The following is a 25,053-nucleotide window of genomic DNA, read 5'->3' as shown; positions in this document are numbered from 1 at the left end:
AGCAGTGGACCACTAGTAGTTATTTTTTCTTTTTTTTCATTTACAGTGAAGTAACATATTTTTTAAACTGCTTTTTAGTCTTCTTCTTCTTTCAAGTTGTTCCTATTCTATCCCTAATGTCCTCCTCTGTTACACCAATCATCTACATGTCTTCTTTCACCACTTCCATGAATCTCTGTGCTTATCTTCTTTTCCTCCTGCCTGGCAGCTCCATATACAATGTCCTTTGTTCAATATATCCACCATCCCTCCTCTCCACATGTCCAGAGTACCCCAACCTTGCCTCTCCAACTTTGTCTCCAAATCACTCAACTTGAGCTGTTTGCAGGTTGCTCCGAGAAAAAGTGAACCTTATTTTACCTCTATCACATGAAAGTCTCTTATGGGCTCCTCCCTCTAGTTTTTGAGCCACACTTCTATTTTTAAATGCTCTGTGTGCTGATAAATTCAAGGAGGAAACGCGCTGTCAAAGAAAGATTTGCACAAGAGTTGATGGAGAGGAGCTGTGGATGCCTCAGGCTCAGCGGTCTGAAATGTTGTGCTTTGTAGATTGTAAGGAGATTGAAACTGGGTGCCTTGCCAATGTATATGCATTAGAGAGAGTCTGAAGTACTGACAATCTTAGAATTAGGGTGAGCCCCATGTATGGATTGAGAGAAGGGGAAAAAAGAAAGAAAAAAGAATCAGTCAGTGTATTATATAATATATTGTAGAATTATATGCAAATTATATAGGTAGCTATCATTTCTGTATATGTATATTTTAATGTATTGGTTAAAAATCACAACAACAACAACAACAAAAGATTAAAAAACAACAACAAAAAAAACCCTTAAGTCTAAAACATAAAGGGATAGCTCAGTAGGTAAAGTGTTGGCCTTGTGATCGGAAGGTCGGGGGTTTGACTCCACTGAACAGCTACCCTGATGTACCCCTGAGCAAGGTACCGTCCCTACACGCTGCTCCCCGGGCGCTGCGTTGGTGGCTGCCCACTGCTTCACTGGGTGAATGGGTTAAATGCAGAGGAGTAATTTCCCTACGGGGACTAACACATACACATTATTATTATTATTATTAATAAAAGTTTGTCTCTGTAAGCTACACTGATTCCAATGATTAGGGGACTATTCTAGCTGTAGGGTACACTTTGGACAGGTTGTTGCTAATCAGAATAAACAAATATCCACGTGTTTTGTCTTATCATTAATCGCCACACACCTAAATCCTACTTGCTACAACCTTTCAGTGCCTGTAGGGGCACCAGAGCTAATGGACTCGATGTTTGCGCTCGCTTGCATCAGAGCAGAAAAAGAAGCAAAGGGCGGCCTTCAGCGATATCGAACATTTAGCCAAGTTCTTTTAGCTATAACGAAAAATCACTTTCCCTCCCTTTAGATAGCCGATGTAAGGTTTGTGCGGAATAAAGACTCATTCATGTAAGTGTGAACGACAGCTACTTCTTATCCATTTCTTTGATATTTATTGTGTGTTAGCTACAGCTAAACAGCTACACCTCGTTATTGTTTGCGTTGAGGAACTAGTTTAACTTAGGCATGCCTATGCTTTGTTAGGTTCAGTCTACTTCCTAGAAACTTAGGCGAGTAGCGTCGTGTTTTTGGTAACGTCCGCGTGTTTCCAGTATCCATAGAAGACGTGTGTTGTATCACTTCGGTATATTTTGGAACAGTATGAAAATTGCTAATATTTGCTAGCTGATGGTGATGGCTGGTGAGAACTGGACGGTCCCTGGCCGCGGGTAACACACGTGCGCTAACTGTTATGCGCCCATTATCGGACATATTCACGAAGCGCTTTCCCTCCTCTCCTGTAAAACTTTGTTGAAATAAATGTATACTCCACACAGTGCTGTCTTCATATAGAGGAGAGTGTTTAGTGGCTAGTAAGAAAAAAAAGCGTGTCTAAACACAAAAGCACTGCAACAATAAAGTTAATTTCGGTCCGACCGTTAATTAATGGAACATAACGGGTGACTGTCTAAAGCTAGTATAACCGTCCGCATGACTCGGTAGCAGCCCATATTCTCCCCCGATTAGCAACCACAATTAAGAAGTGCCTTTGAAAATGTTTAGAAATGACAGGTGATATCATGTTATCTATGAGCATCCAGGGTTGACTGATCCATTTACCGGGTTTATGCGCCGTGGCTGCAGTACTGTCAGAAGGTGATAAATGCTCGAAGACTTGTGCACATTGTTTAGCACACAGTGTGCATTTTTTGCTGATGAAATTCGTGACAAACCCAAAAATATTTACATGAGGCAATGAGCTGTCCGATGATGGAGCGCATGCCTGTATGTCTTCAGGTGTGTAGGTTTTGTAGCTTTCTATCCCTTCTACATTATACTAACCCGTATCTGCTCTGTTGTTACTGTTATTACTTCGCAAGCTAACAAAATGTTTAGCGTCACTTTCCGGAACTAAAAGCATGTCGTCATTACTAAATGCGGAAGCTAGAAATAATGGAAGGCAAGCGGCAAAGAAGCCCCTGATAAGTTGAAATCATATACTGAAGGTTAACACTGAGCAAAGGAGCTTTTTAGTTAGTACAATCTGCCCGTGTCCAGTCAATGATGAGAAGTAATTTATTATTTATTTAGTTTTCACTGTCATTTTCAAATGACTCTAATGAATCTTCTGATTCTGATTCTGATACAATTTCAGGTGCTGACTGAGGGAAAGGGACAAAACACGCAAACATGTCTGGAGCGTGTCTGGACAGAAGGACTCGCTGGCAGGAGATTCAAAAAGGCCTCCAGTTCATCCAGTAAGTGTCCCTGGTTTGTTTCTTTTTCTTCAGTGTGTGACTGTTTTCCTGAGCCCATTTATTAGTTAGTCTTGGTCAGCTTTGGCAACTATTTTGATAATCTGATAATCATCTTATTGGTTTGTTTACATACAAAAAATTAGGGTCCGTGAAAGTGTGGTTTTTCATTCTATTATGGTTTTGCATGTGGTGTCATGTGCATATTGCTCAAGAGCTGTTCGCCTCATTAGATGTGATAACCGGTAGAGATCACATCCAATAACTTGTATGTTTTTTCTTTTCTTTTTTTTTTTTACATATTTATATCACTGCCTCTAATTCATCTGCCTCGTTCACCATTACTCTCTCCTGCCCATTGCTATCTCATCCTTAGTTGCCATACTTATAAGTAAACATAGGGTTCTAGCATAATAATGTTTAGTAGGTTATTCACTTTCTTGACGTGTCAGGATTGCTACACATCTAAAATGGCCGAAAAGTTCATGTCACATAGGAAGCGATCACGTGTCTACAAAACCACAATCTCTCATTTTTGATTTAAGATTTGTACATTAAAATTTTCATCATCTTTCTTTTCATCCGCCTCCTCCCTCGTCTCCACCTTATCGACTTCCTCCTCACTTCAAGCCTTGATGTGTGGAGGAAATCTCTTGATTTCAAATTAGGGATCTACCAAAAGAAAACTCTATATAATGTTTATTTATAATGAGTATTGTCACAGTAGGTTATTGTCACTAGATGTCATCAGACCTGCAGCCCTTCTGTCTCTGGACAGCTGACGACAGATGGTTGTAAGCTAATGTTATGCCAGTGTCCGAAAACACTCTGACTTTGACTCACACTTTGATTACATTGTCAGACCGTATGAGAGTTTATTTGCGAAGTTTACGAGTCATTAACAACATTAAACCCACTTCAAAGAAAAATTGAGTAATGAGCTGTGCTTACTTAGGTTCAGGAGATCCTCAACAACTCTCCTCAGTATTGTGGTCAGAGGTGAGGTTCACTGACTCATTGACTCATTACTCCAGGTTAAGGCAGAAACAGTAGGAGAAACATGCTGGTACAAAAGCTTAAAATTCATAGGCAAAAGGAATCAGTGACAATAATAGTTCATATCCTTGTATCAGAATATTAGATTACTTGGGTATTCAAACAAGTTACTTTTGAATTTTTACATATACATACATACATTTTTTTTAACATCAGTTTGACTCACCCAAATTCAAAGAAGGAAAAAGTATCATTGACATTAACATATCTAGTGATGCCACGATACAAAAAAAATTTAGTAGTCAGTACTCAGTAGAATCGCATGATTCTCAATACTTAAACAAAATGATCCTCTTATGTAGTTAAACAAACTATGTATTAAAAAGTTGTTGTAAAACATGGAGTCAGATCTTTTATTTAAAATGCATGCATATTGTGTTGACAGAATACGGACTGAAATGTTAGGATGTTTACAGAGTAGCCTACTAATATTACAGCTACGTTACATCAGCATTAGGGCTGCAACTAAAGGTTAGTAATACAAATTAAATTGCTAGTAGGATTTAAACAAAAGTTAATGTGCAAATAGGAAATTAAAAACGGCTTCTGTCCATAAGTTAGGGTTCAAATAAAATCAAAAAGATTTTCTTTCCAGTTCATGAATTCACGATTGCAGTGAACATGCTCTGGAGTGACGCTTGCTCTTATCTTTGAGATGATGTTCCCAGATGCTGATAACCATCCTAAAGATGCTCTCTGTCATTACTTCAGCCATTTGAGAGGTGCAAAGCCTGGAAACTCATCTTAATACTAGTAAAACAGAATTAGAAAAAACTGTTACTTATCAGAAATGTAGTTATATATCATAGTTTCTCAGATGGCAAAATAATTATTGACATGATCCAACCTACAGATTAACTACCTAAAGATAGGTGGAAGACATTTACTATTCAGAAGAAATGTTAATGTGTGAGGGGGGGACTTAAGTTTGTAGCTACTTCTGTTTAATTGTTTCCTCTTGCGTATCACTCATTGGCTAACAAAATTTACATAGTGTTCGCTTAGCAAGCATCATGCTGAGAAGTTTTCCGACAGGTAAGCTAACATAAACATTACTGTAAAAACCTAAACATTATCGTACAAACATTAACATAAATGAGACATCAATGCAATGCACCAACTTAACACCCTAAATCTGATCCATTCAGAGTTGACATCACAGCTCCATTGTGTCGTGGAAGGTTTGGTTTATTTGAACACTGCTTTTTAAGAGTGAACCATCATCCCTTTGTCAGCCACCCTTGAGTGCAAAGTACTCTCATAGCTGAATCTGCCTTTCTTGAGTTGGAGCAGAGCTGCACTACTTGCCATCTTCCAAGTGTAGTTTTTGCTGTCCCATTTGTATTTTTCCCTGTGCTTGTGGGCTTTGTTTCTAGTATTCTTCTTCAGCATGTTTGGCTAGATTAGAACACTTATAGCCTTCTTCAGTTTCAGAAGAATGGCCACCTCTGTGCATACATCGCCTGTGGATGTTGGTATGGAATCATAAGTAGTATTGATTCTGGTGACATCCCTGACGTCCCCCCTACAGTGTAATCCTGTCACACAATATAAATAAATTTCTTGAGGTTTTAAGCATGTAGCACATGGCTTCTTCATATGATATTACACTATTTTTTTTACACTATTGCTCTTCACTCTACTCTGAGCCCCTCCCAGATGGCCGAACTCCTCACCCTATCTCTAAGGGAGAGGCCAGCCACCCTTTGGAGAAAGCTGATTTTTAACGCTCGGATCTGTGATACCGTTCTTTCAGTCACTACCCAAAGCTCATGACTGTAGGTGAAAGTAGGCACGGCAACCAGTAAATCGAGAGCTTTGCTTTTACATTCAGCTCTCTCTTTACCACAATGGACCGGTACAGTGTCTGCAGCGCTGCAGCGCCAATTCGTCTGTCGATCTCGCGCCCCCCTCTCTGCTGACTCACGAACAAGACCCCGAATACTTAAACTCCACTACTTAAAATACTTAAAGTCAGATAACACAATACCCATTGAATGATTGTAAAGGAACAGATTGAAAATAAAGTCTTGTCATTTTACCCCCCTTTAAGAGTAACTAACAGTCCACCACAATGTCATTGGGTTGTTAATATCAGTTGGAGGTAAGAGAGACAGCCGATTACTGGTATTACTTCAGTTTTGTTTCTAGCTTCGTATTCAAGCATCAGGCAGAATTCCTTTATGACCACTTATTGTTTTAGAGCTGAGCAAAGCAGTTTAGCTTTTCATTTCATCTAATCCACCAAGGGCATTTTGTTTTAAAACAAAAGTGATACTTAAAATACTATGGTGAGTGCCGTCACTGTGTTGTAGTATGTGTGTGTGTAAAGTTGACAAAGATGAATGAAATAGGTCTGCCACTTAGATTTTTTCACACCGAATCATTAAATACTTAATTGTTCAAAAACATGGCAACGAGCGAAGTGGTATTTTGTTGTATGCAGAGGAGCTCATCATGCCTTGGTTGAAAGGACTGCCTAGAATATATTGCCCTCCTAGTCCACTGTTTAAAAGAAGAAATGCAACTCTACATACCAGGCAGCAGCTGTAGTGGAAAACAGCCTTTGAGGAAAAAAAAGACAAAAACGTTTCCATGATAGCATTTAATGGCACAATGGAACCTTTTAGTGTAGCAATTTATCCACTAGTTTAACATTGCATCAAATAATTGATGACTGTTGATGATATTAAGCTTGATAATGACTGTAGGTCTGTGTTGACATCTAAATGAAATGTAGGTTTGTGAACTGCTTGTGACATAAACCACACCCTGATTAGAATCATAATACAATTTTACTTCCTGGCAGTCACTACTATTTAGTACAACTTAACAATACAGTCAGAACCAAACCAGTAGATGGTTTGGTTTCAATACAGTTTTTAGGATGTTTTACTTAAAAAAAGAAGAAAAATAAAATCAGCGTAATTAATGTAATTTACAGTTTCTCACACACATACATAATGTATTTAATGGCTGGCACTTTGTAATTTCATTTTTATTTCTTTCTTCTAGATCAACCCTTCCATTTCCTGGGAGTCAGGAGCAGTATGAGGTAAGCAGTGTAAATTTGAATGGACGGTGACCCAGTTCCATCAAAATTTGAGTTAAACAAATTTGAGGTTATTTTAATTTATTGGGTAAAAAAAATGTAATTAAATGTAAAAAATGCAACATGTAATTTCCTGCATCTGTGTAAAGACGTATTACTATATTACTGCACTTAGTATGTTTTGTTTTATGTGTATGTTTTAAATTTTCCAGGTGTTCATAAAGGACCTTGTGTGGAATTTGTTTGGAGAAGGAAACGACGTGTTTAGGGAAGGAGAATGGACGAAATCCATCGAGATGTTTACTGAAGCACTGAATATAGCAGATTATGCTGAATCAGAAGATATCTGTGTTCAAACAGGTTTACTAGAAAAGCTGTATGCAAATCGAGCTGCGGCATACCTAAATATTGTTCCGGTAAGTTGTGAGCATGACATTGATCACAAGTCACTTTCAAACTTTGCTCTTAAAATTTACATATTAGTTTTGTTAGTAAAATGCATAATGGTGAGAAGGAAAACTCTAAGGATAAGATACTGTACTAAAATTTTGGATGTGAAAAACAAGCTACATTATTGTTTGCTCTGTTTGTGCTGTTGGCAAAGTGATATACTTAATCATATTGAGATAATACAGTTAAATATAGTTACTGCCCATTTTTTTTGTTGCTCCCCTGCTCTGCTGTGTAATTGTTATTGTAGTCTGTTGGTAGATGGTTGCTATGACATATGTCATGCACTATTCAAATTTTTGTGGATGGAAAGATGTTGTGAAATGAAAATGACAGAATGTTTCAATAAGGTTTCTTAGGTGCATAAATGCTAGAAATGGGTCATTTTAAACCAGTGGTATGTGGTTGCTAGGCAGCATGATAATGTCATTATTTGCCATGTAAATAAGAAACTTAATGGGTTTAAGATTTATCTGCGTGCCAAATTGGTTGCTCAACTGATTGCCAGAGCAATTTGGTAGTGAAGGAATACAAACAGTGTGTTCAGATTGAATTCATTTTGAATTCAGACTGCATTGACAGGAGAAAGTTTCCTCTGTAAGTAAGATGGGCACATTCCAGGGGCTCGGCACAGTCTAAATGCAGTCCAGAAAGTGTAGCAATGTCTCTCTGGAACACATCATACTACACTCACCATATTCCTTCTGGAACTTAATCACTGCTCTGAGCTCATCCATGATATTGTCCAGGGTCCTCGCATTCCTCGCGGTGATAGCTGTACAGACGGTTTATATTTCCCCCTGTTTAACCCTGTGCTTAGCTCCTCTGAAAACATGTGGCTTTTTTTTTTCATATCTCTTCTTGAATTAAATTCCTCGCTCTGTACAGAAATCAGTGCATTCAGCTAGTGAAGATTCTTCATTGCCATGAATATAATGCAAAGGAAAATCACAACTAGACTTGCAAAACTTGACATTTGCCCAAAAAGTAGCCATTTCACCTTCGCATCAAACAGCGAGCAATGGAAATCGACTTTGTGTGATAAAGTCAACAAAAATAAAAGCTCCTGCATCCTCCATTCAGTGTACAAAACACAGTTTTAAATTACAGATTAGTAGAGGTGGATGGTGATGATGGTGATGACCATGTTATGTTTTAAGGCCTTCTTACAAGTTATTTTATCTCTGTTGTATAAAACAGATGATCTGTCATTGACATTGACATAATGTTAGAATAAAATCTGAATTAAATTCTTGAACTCTGGCTTCAGAGTACCGTTTCACTGTCCTGAGTGTCCCAAGAGTTCTACTAAAGTGAAGCCTTACCTGGCTTTGCTATTGCATGTTCTTTTCTACATTATCAGTTAAATGTGCATTAGTGTAGCTAAAGGTTTTCAAATACTTACTGAGTTGCTAACTCGCTGTAATGCTACACTTTGCATTTCCAGTTTGACAGTAATGCTTAGCCTGAGAACCAGTGGGTTACCTTAACATTAGGGGGTGGGGTGTTTAACTTTGATAACCAGGTCGATTTATGCCAGATATATATTTTTGGTCTTTATAAAAACACATCCAAGAGTTCTGTGCTGTACTGGTGAAGCTGACACTAGATTGATTAGATTTTGGACAGTGATTTAATAACACGTGCTGCTTTTAACTTTGATTTAAATTGTTACCAACACTCCGCATTTAAAAAAATAAAATAAAATGTATATAAAATTTCACATTTTAGGAAATATGCTCATTTGCTTTCTTTCTTTGTGAGTGTAATACCTCTCAAGTCTAAATGCAGATAGCAACTGCTTAGCACAAAGAATCTTAAGAAATGGCTAGTTTTGCTCTAAGATAATAAATTATAGTGTATGTCATGTATTAAATCCATTTGAAACTAGTTGAAAACATATAACAATACACCAGAAAGGTGTCGGTTTCATTCATCAAAATGTAACTTAGTAATGGGAGAGACTGGGTTCCAGTAAATCAAACTGGTGGAAAATCAACCCACTTTCCTGTTAGTGTGTTTGCCTGTATTGAGTCATGTTACATGGCAGTAAAAGCACTCTGCTCTCTTAGGGAGGAAAAACAACACACCACACCCTTACCTGAGTCAACTCACTGAACGTGTATTGTCAATTTATGACACAAGAAACTTTTGTTTTGTGCACACAGACCATGCCTCAGTATTCTTATTCTGTAACATGTTTTTTTTCCATAGGGACTCTATGACCAAGCACTAGAAGACTGTGAAAAGGCTCTCCGGTTGAATGAGGGCAACTACAGAGCTCTGTACAGAAAAGCAAGAGCCTTGAAAGAGTTGGGGCGACATCAAGAGGCCTATGAGGCTGTTGCCAAATGCTCTCTAGCAGTGCCTCAGGTAAGGAGGCCCAATCACCACACTTTTTTTTTTTTTTTTTTTTTTCCCTCCTGGGGAATCCCATGGACAAGTTGGCTAGTAATTCTCATACTGGATATATATAGAGGATACACTAGGGGTGGGGGAAAAAATCGATACTGTGTAGTATCGCGATATTTTGTTTGCTAATAATGTATCGATACAGGGACAGCAGAAATCGATATTTTGTTACAAAAAAGGTTTTTGTGCTCTGACTTCAGAGCATGTTGATCCTTTTTCTGAGCAAGAATCCTGACATTCATTCACTGTCCAAATGTGTTTAACTTTTTTTTGGCAGCAATAAACATGACAGTTTACTTATTTTAATTTAAGACATGTTTTATTTTAATTAAGTTTAAAACTTTTTTATTTAATGTAAAATTATATCTTGTTTTAATTTACTTTCAAATTCTTCAGTTGCTGAAGGGGCTGCATAGTTTTCATAAATTACAAAGTTCAGAATAGCTATAATTGTACCAGATGGTTGCATTCAGTTAAGTTGGACTAGACTGTAATACAAACCGTTCAGTTTGTCAACAATAAAACTGAAATGAGAGAAAGACTGAGTGTGAGACTTTGATATTAGATAAAATGAATATTGATAAAGTTTATGTACAGAATCTGAATATCGCAAAATATTTTAAAAAATTGCAATAATATCGTATCGTGCATTAAGTATCGTGATAATATTGTATCGTGGGATGTATGGTGATTCCCACCTCTAGGATACACCAAAGGACTGCTTTAGCAAATGAGCGGGACTTAAGAAAGTTTCATAGACGGGTATACCCTGGTCTTCAGTGTAATTAGCAATCGGTTTTGCTTTCTGCCATCTTAATTTACTGATTTCTCTTCCTTTCATACAAATAGTGCTCAAATCTCAGCTCAGGAGAAGTTTTAAATTACCAAATGTTGCCAAATCACTCAACCCCCACTCGTCGTGGCAGATGGCCACCCCTCCCTGAGCCTGGTTCTGCTGGAGGTTTCTTCCTGCTAAAAGGAAATTTTTCCTTCCCACTGTTGCCAAAGCGCTTGCTCATAGGGAGTCATTTAATTGTTGGCGTTTTCTTTGTATTCTTGCAGGGTCTTTATCTTACAGTATAGAGCGCCTTGTGGCTAATGTTGGTGCTATATAAATAAAATTGGATTCAAATGAATACTGAGTTATTCATACTTAATGTTGTGAAATGAAAACAATACTGTGTTACGAGTGCATAAATGCTAATAAGGCCTGACTGAGATTTCTGTGGGGAGTCTTTACAGTTTTCTTTACAACTAAACCTACATAAATGGCTGACATTGTCACAGGTATTTATGTTTGTGCTGGTGCTTTGTGTTAATTATCTTGTGGTTGTGTCCCAGCTGAGAGAAATAAATAAAATGCTGGAACTTTATTTCCCCCTGGGTCTCCCTTCTTTCTGGGGGTTTATGCTTCAGCAGGAAAAATACGGTATCTATGTCGTAACTACAAACCGCTCAAACGGCATAGCCTCATGTACGCCGCCCGAGAAATGTAGCTACATGTCAAGTTGGCACAGCCTTAAAATATTGTGATTGGCCTGTTCATCATTGTTTCCTCCTATCTGTTTTTTAGCTGCACTTTTTGAATTTATCAATGAGAGGATAACAATCATCCTCTCAATAAAAGGAATAGCAACCATAGCATCAACATAAGGATTCACAAATGTCAGCAAATTCTTGAAGGGTAATTGTGGCAATTGTCGTATAGGAGGGAAATATACAAAGATGTGGAAAAGCGTGAGGGACAACAATGTTAGCCCATGAAGGGGGAAAAACCTGACCATAACAAAGGCCTGCTTTAGACTTCCACAGGTAGACTTTGTAGAGTGCAGAGACCATAGGGTTTTATAGGAGTTTGAGGTTACGACGTAACAGAAGCATAAATCACCAGTAATTGGACATTTTAGCCTGATGGTAGGTGGTTGCTTGGCCACATGGCTTATATGACTGAGAAGCACCTTCAGAGGCAGACATACCTGTATGCCAAGTTTGTCTGCTTAACTCTTGATCGTGTAGGAGTATTTTGCAGACAGATTTTAAAGATTTTGTTATAGTAAGTCAGAGTTAGAGATCGGTTTCATACAAGGTGTATTGTGCTGCATAAACCATATACCAGAAATATGAATATGTGCTGTTACATTCACTGGATCTTTGTAGTAAAGGTATAAAAGTAGTAATTCTACATGTGCACTTTGAATCATCATAGATAATATAAAAAATGAAGAAAGTTTGGTCTGTAGCCAGATTTTTGTCCACCCACACCCTTTCTTTCCACTAACCTCTGTATGCATTCTGGTACAGAAATTTGCTTGCTTGAAGGACTGCAAATGTAACCTTGGATACAAAAAATGTCAGGAAGGCTTTGTGTTACAGCCATGCTTTAAGAAGCTCTGCTTTATAAAGTAGTGGTCTCAACTGCACCACAGCACCATGTTTCTGCCATGTATTTGTATAGAATACTATGAATGGAGGGGGGTACCTGTCAGATTTAGATAGACTCTCCAGGTTGATAAATAGTGCAGTGAAAGATTTTGAGAAAAAAAAATCTTAATTTAACATGAATAGCATGTAGGAGATTATTAATAGCTGTAAAACATAAAGAATCAAAGGCGGTAACTGTCCTGTGTTGTTTCCCCAGGACTCCAGTGTCACACAGCTGACTCAGGACCTTGCCAAAACTTTGGGGTTGAAAATCCGTAAAGCTTATGTGAGGAGTAAGGTATGGATGTATGATGACAAAGGGGAGGTTTTTCAGAATTTTATTTATTTTTTTGTATATCTGCTAATTAAGCAATGACTTACAAACCCTGCTTCTGGGTCCAAGCTCCTACTGTGTTCATTAAGGCTGTTGTCTTTTTTTACATGTTGCTATGCTCTGTATATTAATTTATAAACAAACCCCTTAAAAATCCTGTGATTGTCGTATGCTTCTCTAGCTGTTCATTAGCACAGTTCATGTGCTTCACATCTTTAGGCTTAGCTTTTAAAACTAAAACTATGATGTAACTATTCTTCACAAAAGAATATCTCTGAGGCTCAGTAGGTGCATGACTAACCCTGTGTTGTGGATCGATCATCACAGGCATTCTCTTGACTGAAGTTTGGTCTGTTTTCAGCATCTTTTTCACTGCCACATGATTGCATTTGGCTCTGCCCAACAGGGACACGTTCATCCTCCATTCCTGTTTAGTTTTCCGTCTCCATTGATGTTCAAAGAGAGAGCAGAGCTGCACGTTTTTGTTTGTTTTTTTTATAAATCCCTCTGTCAGAACAAGGTGGATCAACTTTAGATGGAAACTAGCAAGCTAACTTCCTGCTAACTTCAGGTTCTGTTACACTTCAATCCTGTAAAGCCCCCTTTTCATGGATACCTGGATGTTAAACTTTATCGTAACACATGGGAGAGCAACCACACGGAACATTTTATTGACAAGTTAGGGCTATTTTAACTCTGTGATACCAGTGTTTGTTTGACTTTGGACCTGGAAATGATGATGATGTCAGACTTAAGGCAGCTAAAATATTTGACATAAACGTGTAATCCCTGCAATCCAAAAGCTCAGGATTCAGAGTGCACTAAAAGTTAAGCTTGAGCCAGATTTTACAACTTTTGGCTTAATGTGATGCTAATCAGTTGCTTTGGTTACTACAGTTGTCCCTGTCTGTGAGCCCACACCTGCTCTCCACACATACTCCACCCGACCACCTGCTGTTTAGACTTTCTGTTCACAATGGAATAGCCACTCAGAACAAAGTTTGCTTAAAGGAAAAGGAGCTAAAACTGCTCTGTCCAAAAATTAAATGCAGAGCTTGGAGCATAATGGGTCCCCGGTTACGGTCAAAACAAGTAAAACCACTCTGATTCGTGGAGGTGGTTTTCAACGAATTGCTGTGTTAATCGAATGATAAGGGAGTGAATTCATAAAAAGATTTTATTTATTTATTTTACAGCCTGCCTTGAATGTTTTGAGAGGATCAAGTTATCAAGATGCGTCATGTGACAAGGTAAGCAACCTCAGCCACACAAAAGAAAATATGTAGCAGTAGTTTTCCAAGACACAAGGTGATCAATAACAATTTGTATTTTCCAGTTTACTTATGGCTCAGATTCAGTTGAAAATATAGAAATTGGTAAGTTTCGGTCCTTGATAACCTTTTTATTTGCATATCAAAAGGTGCCAGGGCTAAAATCACTTAATCTGTCCATCCTGTTATGTGTTTTTTAGAAGTGCCTCAGTTAACCCAGGATAGCAGTGTTTTGACTCCAGGACCAGCTCCCATCCAACCTCCGGTGGCAGTGCACCTACCTCTGAATGAAGCAGTGGTGGATGAACTCCCCTCTACCAACAATATTTCATCTGTCCCCTCATCTGAACCTCCAGGCTTCGAATCTGTCGCCCTGCCTGTGTCTGCATCCACGTCCGATCCCCTCCCTGTACTCACATTCGTAAATGGGTGCCGAGCCAGTAAGCCTTACCCAATTCTTGATACTAGTCAAGATTTTGATACGGACATCATTGGGGACGACCTAGATGATCTTCTGGACCAAGCTGGCCCCGAATCTACTATGGTTTGTTAGCAGAATCTCCGGCAAATAAATAAGACGGTGAGTTTAGATTTGAACAGACGTGTGATTTTCCCTAATCTCCTCTGTCAGGTTATTCCTACGGTGAAGGGGCCTCTTCCTTTACCTGCCAGTATTGCCTCAGGCAGTTCCATGTCAAGTCCATTCCTGATGCCATCGCACATCAGCCCTTTTCTCCCCAGTGGTCCACATCAGTGCACTGTAACGCTGCCGCCTCTCTATCACAAGTCGGGGTCAAGTGCGTATTTTGGTATGGACACTTTTGACCCCATTTCACCACCACTGGACTCTCTGGATAGTCTCAGCATATCAGACTTTAAACCAGGTATGCTACTTCACCTCTTTACTTGGGCTAAGATCACTATTTCTCCATCTGTATCTGATACACAAATAAACATTTTTTCCCCTCCTATTGTCACAGTTTCAGATTATGCTCCAAGTGCATTCCTTCCACAGGTAATTACTGTTTATCAATAATATCGAACCATCATCAGTTCAATCTTTGTTACAGGCTCGTATCACATTGTTTTTCTTTGTTATTACAGATCAACAATAATCACACCCCAATGGGGATGGCTGTGGGTATGCCTGATGTAAAAGGCCTCCCTGCTGCTGTTGATTTAGCAAAGAACCCCCTAGCTGAAACGCATGAATTCAAACAAGCTTGTTCAGTGTGCTATGTCAAAACTGGTGAGGAATTGTTTTGACAGTACACTTATTTAACTGTCTGCTTTTTGTTCTGCTGTAAGCTCAAATTTGTCACCGTCTTTGAGGATGGGATGGGAAGTAGGGTTTGGTGTAACTTGTTTCATATTTTCTCTATTCACAGGGCCTGGAGTGTTGGATTACACACTTCATACGGAAGACCATAAATGCAAAAAGGATGTATTACTTGGCCGAATCAAGCATTTGCCAGACAAAACATGGAAACTCATTCGACCCAGACCAACAAAAACTCAATATGTTGGACCTTATTACATTTGCAAAGGTTAGTTATTGATTTATTGATTTATTTTTAATGTAAATGCCTTTCTCACAACCTGTTTCATTTATTTATGTTGATTCCCCAAAGCATGGGTGGGGGAACTCTTGGCCTCATGGGCCGGTGTCCTGCAGGTTTTAGATGTGTCCTTGATCCAACACAGCTGATTCAAATGGCTAAATTACCTCCTCAACATGTCTTGAAGTTCTCCAGAGGCCTGGTAATGAACGAATTATTTGATTCAGGTGTGTTAACCCAGGATGATATCTAAAACCCGCAGGACACCGGCCTGGAGTTCCCCACCCTTACACTAAATCAAAACATTAATTTACGTTTGTTTTGCCAAGAAATACCTGAATTATCAAAGCTCTTTTTGCACATTTGCATTGTTACAGTGCGCTTATTTTGTTATGTTCATCTTCAGCTCCGCATTCTTATTCTTTGTTAACTTTGCAAAAAACCCCTAATTATCATATAATTACCAGTTTAGCTCCTCTCCCTTTAAGGCTACGCTGTCTTTAAACTTTCTTCTGATTGATCGCCACTCCCAAATAGAAGTTTGCTCTGTATTTTATTTGATCATCCACCATTTTAACTGTATACATACCATAGAAAATAAGGAAAAGCTTAATAGCCCCACTTTAAACTTGAATCATTTACCACCTTTTTACAGAGACTGAATAAGATAAGAAATCCCTCTTAGTTGGTCCCTTTCCCTCTTTGCTTGTTTACACTGAAACCAACAAATGTGGCGTAATGCTGTCCCAGTGTGCGTTTTCAGAAAGCATGCCAGCATTTTGAAATCAGAGGCATGACGTGTATTACAACAGTGTCAGTGTCTAGTGTAGCGTGTCCCCCCACACTGGCTTTCTCATAAACACAGATGTCAGTTCAGCTCTGTGACTAAGTCTGCCTCTGGCTTAAAGGAGCAACAACAATATGCCCCATTCCCTCTCTGTACCTTTCACTCAGAAAAGCAAGGCAGGAAAAAAATCATGCAACAGCAGTGCTATTTCCTGTTTTATTTTACCTACTTATGCCTACAGAACATGTACACATTTATCTTCAGAGGAACATCTGTAACACGTTTTATGACTGACTTTGCTTCTAGCACTCATTGTGATAATAAAACGTGACCTTGTGTGTTGCAGAGGTGGCTGTTGGAAAAGATTGCTTGTATCCTGGCCACTGCACATTTGCATACTGCCAAGAAGAAATTGATGTTTGGACTCTGGAGCGGAAAGGATTTATTTCCAGAGAACTGCTCTTCGATCCTTTTGGGCCAAACTCCAACATCAGGTTGACTGTTCCCAAGATCTTGCAGGAGCATCATGGGATATTCATGTTTCTCTGTGGGGTGTGTATTTTGATTTAGTGTCTTATCCAAAACTAGTGTGGATGTGTGCAAGGCAGGACCAGTACTTCTGGTTAAGTTATATTAAAGTGCCAAATCTTTGCTTTAAAAAAAAAAATATTTTCGGTTCAGTGTTTTAAAAGTAATTAGACATACAAATTCAAGGGGGAAAAAATCCTCACATTTAATATTATGCTAAATGTTTTGGCGTGAAACTGTTTTGTTTCAAATAAATGTGCTGATGTGCGGATGGTGAAGTAGGATATCTATCAGTGTGTATTCATCTCATAGACTGTAGTGATAGTGTTGTAGTGCTGCTGGATGTGGCCATGTGGGGATTTGTTTGTTTTTTTTCCTTGTGAGTTGAGGAGAAAATCTTTGGCCTCGTTGTAAATTGATTATTTTGCTCAAATATGTGAAATGCAGAAAATAATGCAGACAGTTACGAAATGAATAAACTGGCTCATTTAACCACAGTAGTAAATATCTTTTTCATTTTCATTGGAATGGAATATGAGACACTTTTTCTGCTGCTCACGTTTTATAGGTGATCAAAGTGTGTATAGGATAAAGGTGTGTGTATATATAGTTTATTGTCTTGTTAGTTTAATGCCTAAAACAGATATTTTATGGGAAATGTGCTGTTCTGCAGGTGTGCTTTGACCACAAACCCAGAATAATCAGCAAGACTAACAAAGATGACCCTTCAGTTTGTTCTCATCCTGTGACAAAGCATGACTTTGAGGATCATAAGTAAGTGAATCGCCATTTCAGCACATGAAACCATCTTCATTTTATTTGTGACTTAAAGGATTTACTCTTACAGTGTTTAGATCTTAGAATATGAAGATATTCTGGAAATACATAAGAATTATGTATTTATATGTATAAATTCTATTTGAAGGTGCCTGGTCCACATTTTGAAAGAGAATACAGTCCGGTATTCCAAAATAAGACCCTTGAGTCCCCATTGCCAGCTGGATCTTTGTCGCCACGAAGTCCGGTACGGTTGCGTGAGAGAGGATGACTGTTTCTACGCCCACAGCCTCATTGAGCTGAAGGTCTGGATGATGCAGCACGAGCTTGGTAAGACTATTCTTTGAAAATGATACAAGAACTGGGTGGTTATTGCATCTGAAATGCTCCCTTTTCTTTCCCATAAAAGACTGTAATTTTAAATGCTATGTTTTCAAATATAAATCAAATTACATGGATATTTGTTTTTCTGGATTACACAGGTATCACTCACGAAAACATTGTCCAAGAGGCTAATAAGTTTTGGAACGCAACAGCTTCATTGCAGGGAGCTCAGGTAAAACCAGTGTTTGTTTGTTTTTTCCTTTTTCTAGTATGTATTTCTACATTAAACATACATAAAATAACAATAAGAAGAATTGTATTGATCCCAAAGGAAAATTCCTGTCTCTGACATATGAATTTAATGGTTAAGTGTAAAACATTTGTTTTACATTTAACAATAAGGAAATGAAGAACCCGTATTTTAGACAGTTTTTTGTCCTGAATTAAAGTACAGTGGGGGAAGTAATTGTTTGATGCTCTGCTGAATTTCTTTTTTGCTCACAAAGAAAAAAAACAGTCTCTAATTTTTATGGTATATTCATTTTAATGGAGACAACATTTCAATCAAAAAAAAAATGATTGCATAAATTGATTTGCATATCAATGAGTGAAATAAGTATTTGATACCCTACAGCCCAAACAGAATTCTGACTCCCACAAATTGGGCAAACAGCCATTTAGTCAGTTACAGATACTTGTGCTCTCACAGAGAGCCCTTTTTCCACTAGTAAGTACTTGGGTCAGCTCGGCTCAACTCAACTCCTTTTTAAGGGCTTTCCATTAGGTGATAGTACCTGGAACCTTTTTAGTACCTACTTGGCTGGGATTCCAAGCAATCTGAGGCAGTCCGACCATGTGACCGCATGCCACTGATTGACGTCACTTGATCAGTCATGAGAGCGTCTCCTTTATGAAAATAAAAACATTCAACATCCATTCATTTAATTCTTTTAGTTGTTTCATTGTTGCGAAGGGGAAATTTATATTTAGTCACAGATTTTAACAAGTCCTTTAAAATATAATCAGCAGCTTCCCAGTGCACTGAGAAGATTTGGACCTCCGAATCTGAAGATGATGTTTGTTTGTGGCCAGTGCTGGAGAAACGGCCAACTAAGTGAAGCTGACAAAAACAAGAAGTATTGCACAGCCAAGGCAAGACACACGTAAGTATTTGGATGTCTTTGTGTACGTGGGGGACTACAGTCCATTATGTCATTATTGAGTCACGCTGTCTTTCTGTCTCAGGTGGGCAAAAGACAGGCGGGTGGTGCTTGTAAGTTCCCATGAAAGGAAAAAGTGGACAACTGTAAGACCGCTTCCAACCAAAAAACCCATTCCATCTCAATTTGAGGTATGTTTCCAGCACCGTCTTCCCATCTTATATTTGCCAGACATATAATATATTCAGATTTGGAATAATGGAGACCAAATGTTTTCTGGTCTCTGTTTAGATTTGCATGCATGTGACAGCTGGCAAGAAGTGTCAGTACATTGGGAACTGCACATTTGCTCACAGTGTGGAAGAAAGAGACCTTTGGACCTACATGAAGGAAAACAACAGTGAGTTTTGTTGAAGCGGTTGGCTCTCTTAATGTGTAAAATTTAATTGGTGAATGTGACGTGGCAAACACATTATGTCCCTTCATTTAGTTGGAGATATGGATCAACTTTATGAGCAATGGCTGCAGTCTCAAAGGCCTGGCTGGGGTGATGAAACTTCCACTAACTCGGTCAGAGAAAATGGGAAACAGATCCACATGCCAACTGACTACGCAGAGGAAGTGGTGAGTTGATAAGTTAGTGGATATGAAATGTAGTTCAGTGGCATCTAGTTAATATTGTGCTCAGGGATGTTTGCAGCTAGACTATTAAATTGTGGTTCTTTCCCTAATTTGCAAGTAAACTACACTACCTGGCAGTTTAATCATTCCTATTTCATTAATGTATAACAACACGGTATTTGTGTGGATGCTATTTCACCTTGTTTTTTAGATTGTCCCTAATGATTCCTGTTTCCTGGTGAGTTCTGCCTTTTAGATAAGTTGGCAGTTTTTAATCGACTAGTACACTAAAGTGTACTTGGACCGAGTGATGCATATATGCCAGAATACATTTGAACGCTGTGCATTATGTCCTGGCTTGCTTTTTGTTTTGGGCCCAGGTGTGGTGTGATAGGTAGTATGAAGGTTAACCAAGCCCAAGCGTGGAACACTTTCCTCGGTGAAAACAGAGGACCAAAAATTTCCCAAATTAAGCCAAAGAGTGCATGAAGTTATGAATCTCATTGTGTTCATACATACTTGGAAGGGGTGTCTGAAAGAGAGAGTGAATGGGCGTTCGAAATGGGAGCTGAAATGGTGAGAATTATACTTGGGCATAGATCCTTAACCAGAATGTGAGTTTGGGGTAGAATTGAGAGGAATAGCTATGTGGGGACTGGAGTACAAGCCTGTGCTTACTTTAAGTACACTCTTGGGCCTGGATTATATTTCCTGCGTCCGTGTGATCGCTAAAGTCTGTGTGATGTAAATTAGTCATCAGACTAGACTGAGTTATGAGGATGTGGATGTCTGTGTTTTTTGTGGCTGTGTGGATTCGTATATAAAGAATTTACATTATAATACACTAGCTACACATGCGCCTCAGGCAGCATACTTCAGAATTATAAGCGGAAAGTCTATTTGTGTCCTATTCAGTAGAATGTAATTGAGGCTTTGTTCAGTGGCAACATCCCTAATTATGCATCCTGAATTATGAATGTCTTAATTTTTTTTTAAATGAAAGCAAAGCCAGTGCTGAATTTAGTTAAATGTGCCTTTTTATTTATTGGCCATGAGGTCAAAGGTCAAATCCTGTATAAGTCTATGGAAAACTATCCTTTAAGCTGACCTCTGTAAAGGCGTTCTTGTCGAGATCAACAAGCTCTGTCACTTGTTAAGTTTTATTGTATAGAACATTAAGTTCTTTTTGGAAATGTTGGTTATTCTAAGCATTGTGGCAATTATCCAGGGTTTCTGCTTGAATGGGTGTTAGCCAATTAGCATATGGTTTTACAATCCTATTCGGACGGCACTCGTCGCATCCAGCTTTAATTGATCAAGATGGCCAGTGTGAAAGTTTTATGTAACAGGGCTTCACCAAATAGTGGGTGATACCATGATCGCTAAATCCATCATTTATCCTGTCTTTCATGAAAGTGTTTTCATTAACAACAATGTTATTCTGTTCTTAGTGCTATTTATTGATGAAGCAGAAAATAGTTGGATCTAGTGTGTCTACCCTGCATATTTTGATGAAATTTCTAAAATTTATTTATTTGTTAATTAATTAAATGGAATTGTTTCTGCAGGCTGGCAATCATTGTTGGCTCTGTGGTAAAAACTGCAACAGTGAGAAGCAGTGGCAGCAGCATATCACTTCAGAAAAACACAAAGAACGAGTTTTCAACTCTGAGGATGATCAGAATTGCTGGCAGTATCGGTTTCCCACAGGCACTTTCAAAGTTTGTGAGAGGTAGGTTTATCAGAAACAACGTGTACTATATGTGTCTTGTTACGAGTCTAATTGTTTTCGATGGTTGACATTTGCTGTCACTTTTTGGCAGGTTCCTCAAAGGCACGTGCACAGAGGATGACTTGTGTAAGCTGGCTCACGGGGAGCAGGAACTAAAAGAATGGAGGGAGCGCAGGGAATTCCTTTTGATGAAACTTGCCAAAGCCACAAAAGACCATCTTATAGCACCAAATGACAATGACTTTGGAAAATACAGTTTTCTGCTTAAAGACATTAAATAATGACGTGATCACAATATTCATGCACACTTGCAAATGATGCAGTATTCAGTCTCGAATCAGGTCATCTTTGAGGGCCTCTGACCTGCACAGGAAATAGCCTGATCACAGCATGATTTTAAAGAGGGCATACAGGACAGGCCCCCTGAATGGTGGCTGTTTGCTCTGATCAGAATTACAGGAGTGTTATCATTAAAAGCAAATACTGAGTGTTAAAACACTTTCCAGAAGCTTTGCAGTGCACCATTCTGTCATACCTGAAAATGGTGGGGAGGGGGGAAGCATGAGTAAACCTTGATCAGAGTCATGTTCAGATTCTTACAGTTGACCTAAACAAATTTTTTTCTCCACAAACAGTTTGTATATGTTAAAGACCTTTTACTGTTTTAAGTATCAATTACTTAAATAAAGAGTTGAGTTGACATTCTTTTATTTTAATCAGTAAACATAGGTCATCTTCACTTTCCATTTATCTAATAGTGTTACCAATGTAATGGGCACCACACCAAATAAAGCTCCTTTTTTAATCTGTTTTGAAATGGCTTTTATTTAAGCATACACATGTACAATTCCAGTAACTAAATACAAAAAGGTGTCTATCTCACTGTAATCATTATGAAAGCAGCTTCATACATTGTTGGTTATTGTATTGTCTTATAATGGTCCATATATTACGAGCCTGTATGTTACAGGTAACATTGTTAGAGTTGAACTAAAATCATTTACATTAAACACAAGCTCAGAGCAATCCTCAGTGATGGCTTTATGCACAATGGGGAGTTTTGAACTCTCATGTCAATACTGATGCAGTGTTTTAATAAAGACCTGATGCATTATTGAAAAGTTTTTTGACCATGTTTACTTAAAGGTATTCTGAAAAAAGAGTCAAAACCTCAAAACAGTACTAATACAATGACGATAGTTTTTTTTAACAGCTCCAGTGACAACTTTGGATTAGGAGCCACACACACCAGTTTTCTTAATCACTTGACCTCCATCAAACAAGTCCAGCAGAAAGGAAAGTCATCTTTTAAGTCTGCTGAGGTAACATTTGACACTTCAGTAGTATGTAGCAAGCTACAGGAGGAGGAGCACTTCAAGCCAGCACCTGCTGCAGGTCATCCACCTCAAGCTTCCACATCCGTCTGTGAAGTGCAGCAAGCTCTGAGAGGTCTGCCATCTTCACTGCACGGATGACTGGCTCTGGTGAGATCGCCTGAATGATGCCCATCACCATGACATATTTCCCTGTAAGAACAGCAGCAAGTGGTGAACTGTTGACCGACAGTGATTTCAATGGTAAATCGTGGTTGGAGAGATAAATCTGCCAGCTTGCTGCCACAGATCTTAGGATTGATGCTCTCCTTTCAGCCTAACAAGCTGTGCACTGATGAAAATATTCACATTAACCAGGATTCTCATGAATTCAATAACAGGCCACTAATATCTAGAGTGAAAATGATCTCATTTAAAAATTGTTGTTCAACTACAGCTTTTGAACTTGCACTGTGTTAAAACTTTATTAGAATTTTAAAATACAGGTCTGAGTTCATTAACAATAGTAGTTCTACTTTTTATTTGTAATTAAAAAAGAGCCTATCCTGTTGAATTTTTTTCTTCTATTAAGATACTTCTTAATAACTTCTAGAATGTAATGTCATTGTGTTTGATTCTGTGTCACTAGATAAAAATGCCGTAAATGGGGACAAAGCTATATTTTTCTCTTTAACCAAACACAATGTACGTCCCCTTTCTAATTGGTCCCAATAATAATGACTAAGCAACAAAAGCAGTTTCTTTTCACCTACCGGTATATATGCCTAATAGCCATTAATTGTTCTCTTAGGGGGAAAGGTTATTTAATTTTAGCTTATGTGTGGACTGAAACAGAATCTAGCTTGGGTCTGGGTCAGTTACCTTGGGACAAGCACGGTTTCCCTTTGGGGATGTTGTTAACACCCTGAACAATGAAAGTCCCCGTCTCATCCATCAACAGCACGGTGTCTCTGTCCTGCTGGACTTCCAGCACAGTCCCCTGCATCCACACCAGCGAGACAGGCAAAGAGCGTCCCCTGCCCAGTCTAATTACACAGCTGGCCCCGCTATCAGCGGTGCCCCAGTTCCCTGCCGCCCTCAGCTGTCCCGACAGCACTTTAACAGGCGGGGGACGTGTCCTTTCCACGTCTGTCTTCTCTACTTTGGACATCACTGACAGACTGCTGCTGGCGTCAAGCGACGGACAACTTGCGAGTTGCGACAGCGTTTTCATTTCCCGCCTCCCCACGAGCGGAAGTCGTGCCAGCACTCTTTTCCGGCAATAAAACACGCCCTCGCCTGATTCCTTCAGAGTAAAAGCATCAAAACTGAACTTCAATCACAGACAGGTGAATAGGAGGCAGCATATGATAGAGGGGAAATTCACAGATAAAACATTTAATTAGTGTAACTGTCATTTCCGTATTGTTTGTAAGCGTCACAGAGGGGATATCCGGGCATCAAGTCCATTTGTGAATGTTACAAAGTTTTAGTCTGCTGTGATAAAGAGCTAAAACCTTGTATAGAAATCAGCCTGACAAACTGTGATAATGAATGAAATGTACAGTAGTGTATGTTTACAATCCGACAATCCTGAAGCTATATTAAAAAAATGTTTTTTAAAATGGACAAAATAGAAAGTGTCTCCATTGGTATTTTTGTTTTTCTTTTAATTACTGATAGCCATTTATGCAAGATTGCTGCAAAATATGGCTTTAAAACAATTTGTTAAACTGAATTTGTGTTTGATTTCTTCAGTTTAAGCATCTTCATTATAATGGTTGTGATACTTTAATCAAAAATAATAAGGAAGGGAAACCAAGAAAAAAACATGTACATCTGAGTCCAAGGAGCAGCTCATTTTGTTATTTAAATCCGATGCATACTCCATGGATGCATAGGAATAGCTCTGACTGCAGCATAATATTCACTAAAGCCACATGGGAGGGGGGTCTCAACAACAGCTTTAGTTGCATATTATAGGGGTGAGTGATGCTGATTAATATTACTGTGAAAAACACTGCTCGAATAAACAAAATGAAAAACCACAAATTAATACTAATTAAACATACCAACAACTGCTGTTGTTCAGCTCCTAAACATACTGAGTTTATTAATCTGCCAAAAAGTGTTGAAGACTAATGAACACTACATAATGCCACTCTGGACATGACAATAATCATGACAAATGAGTTTATTACTAGAATTTATGCAACTCACCTCCGCTATGACAAGACTAATAAGTCATTTTGAGAAAGTTGCATAATGTGGTTTATAGATTCAGCTTCACTTCCACCCCTCATCGTGTAACTTTTCCCTGAAAATTAAGGGTTAGGAAGTCTGAAGATTTCAAGTCCATAATAAAACTTTCTGTTGGCTGTTTAATACGAAGCAAGCACTTCACATCACTATGGGGCTAATAACAGAGCAAAATCCTGGAGGAAAACATGCTGCAGTCTGCAAGAAAGCTGCTA

The 25,053-nt window shown here is 38.6% G+C and overlaps 2 protein-coding genes across 3 annotated transcripts; one reads left to right on the top strand and one right to left on the bottom strand.

Annotated features, from left to right (window-relative positions):
• Window positions 1-1,302: 1,302 nt before the first annotated feature.
• Window positions 1,303-22,372, top strand: zc3h7a (zinc finger CCCH-type containing 7A). Of its 2 annotated transcripts, XM_035910911.2 has the most exons (23): window positions 1,303-1,436; window positions 2,683-2,785; window positions 6,854-6,893; window positions 7,103-7,306; window positions 9,555-9,713; window positions 12,391-12,471; window positions 13,704-13,757; window positions 13,844-13,883; window positions 13,979-14,322; window positions 14,410-14,662; window positions 14,759-14,793; window positions 14,883-15,027; window positions 15,167-15,325; window positions 16,471-16,676; window positions 17,326-17,426; window positions 17,578-17,759; window positions 17,912-17,985; window positions 18,780-18,916; window positions 18,999-19,104; window positions 19,205-19,313; window positions 19,404-19,537; window positions 21,103-21,266; window positions 21,358-22,372. In XM_035910911.2, exons 2-23 carry the CDS (start codon window positions 2,718-2,720, stop codon window positions 21,545-21,547), a joined length of 2,985 nt encoding a protein of 994 aa, XP_035766804.2. In that variant the 5' UTR covers window positions 1,303-1,436; window positions 2,683-2,717; the 3' UTR covers window positions 21,548-22,372. The 2 variants fall into 2 exon arrangements, with proteins under 2 accessions (XP_035766804.2, XP_006798240.2); XM_006798177.3 differs by lacking the exon at window positions 1,303-1,436 and having other exon boundaries at window positions 2,703-2,785; window positions 18,783-18,916.
• rmi2 (RecQ mediated genome instability 2) lies at window positions 22,064-23,823 on the bottom strand. Its single transcript, XM_006798179.3, has 2 exons — window positions 23,462-23,823; window positions 22,064-22,792 (listed from the first exon to the last, which is right to left on the bottom strand). Exons 1-2 carry the CDS (start codon window positions 23,811-23,813, stop codon window positions 22,641-22,643), a joined length of 504 nt encoding a protein of 167 aa, XP_006798242.3. The 5' UTR covers window positions 23,814-23,823; the 3' UTR covers window positions 22,064-22,640.
• Window positions 23,824-25,053: the final 1,230 nt, after the last annotated feature.

This window comes from Neolamprologus brichardi, chromosome 4, assembly GCF_056152115.1.
Source record: "Neolamprologus brichardi isolate AB-2024 chromosome 4, ASM5615211v1, whole genome shotgun sequence".
Classification (NCBI taxonomy): Eukaryota; Metazoa; Chordata; class Actinopteri; order Cichliformes; family Cichlidae; genus Neolamprologus; species Neolamprologus brichardi.
This window is presented reverse-complemented; position numbering and strand designations above follow the sequence as displayed.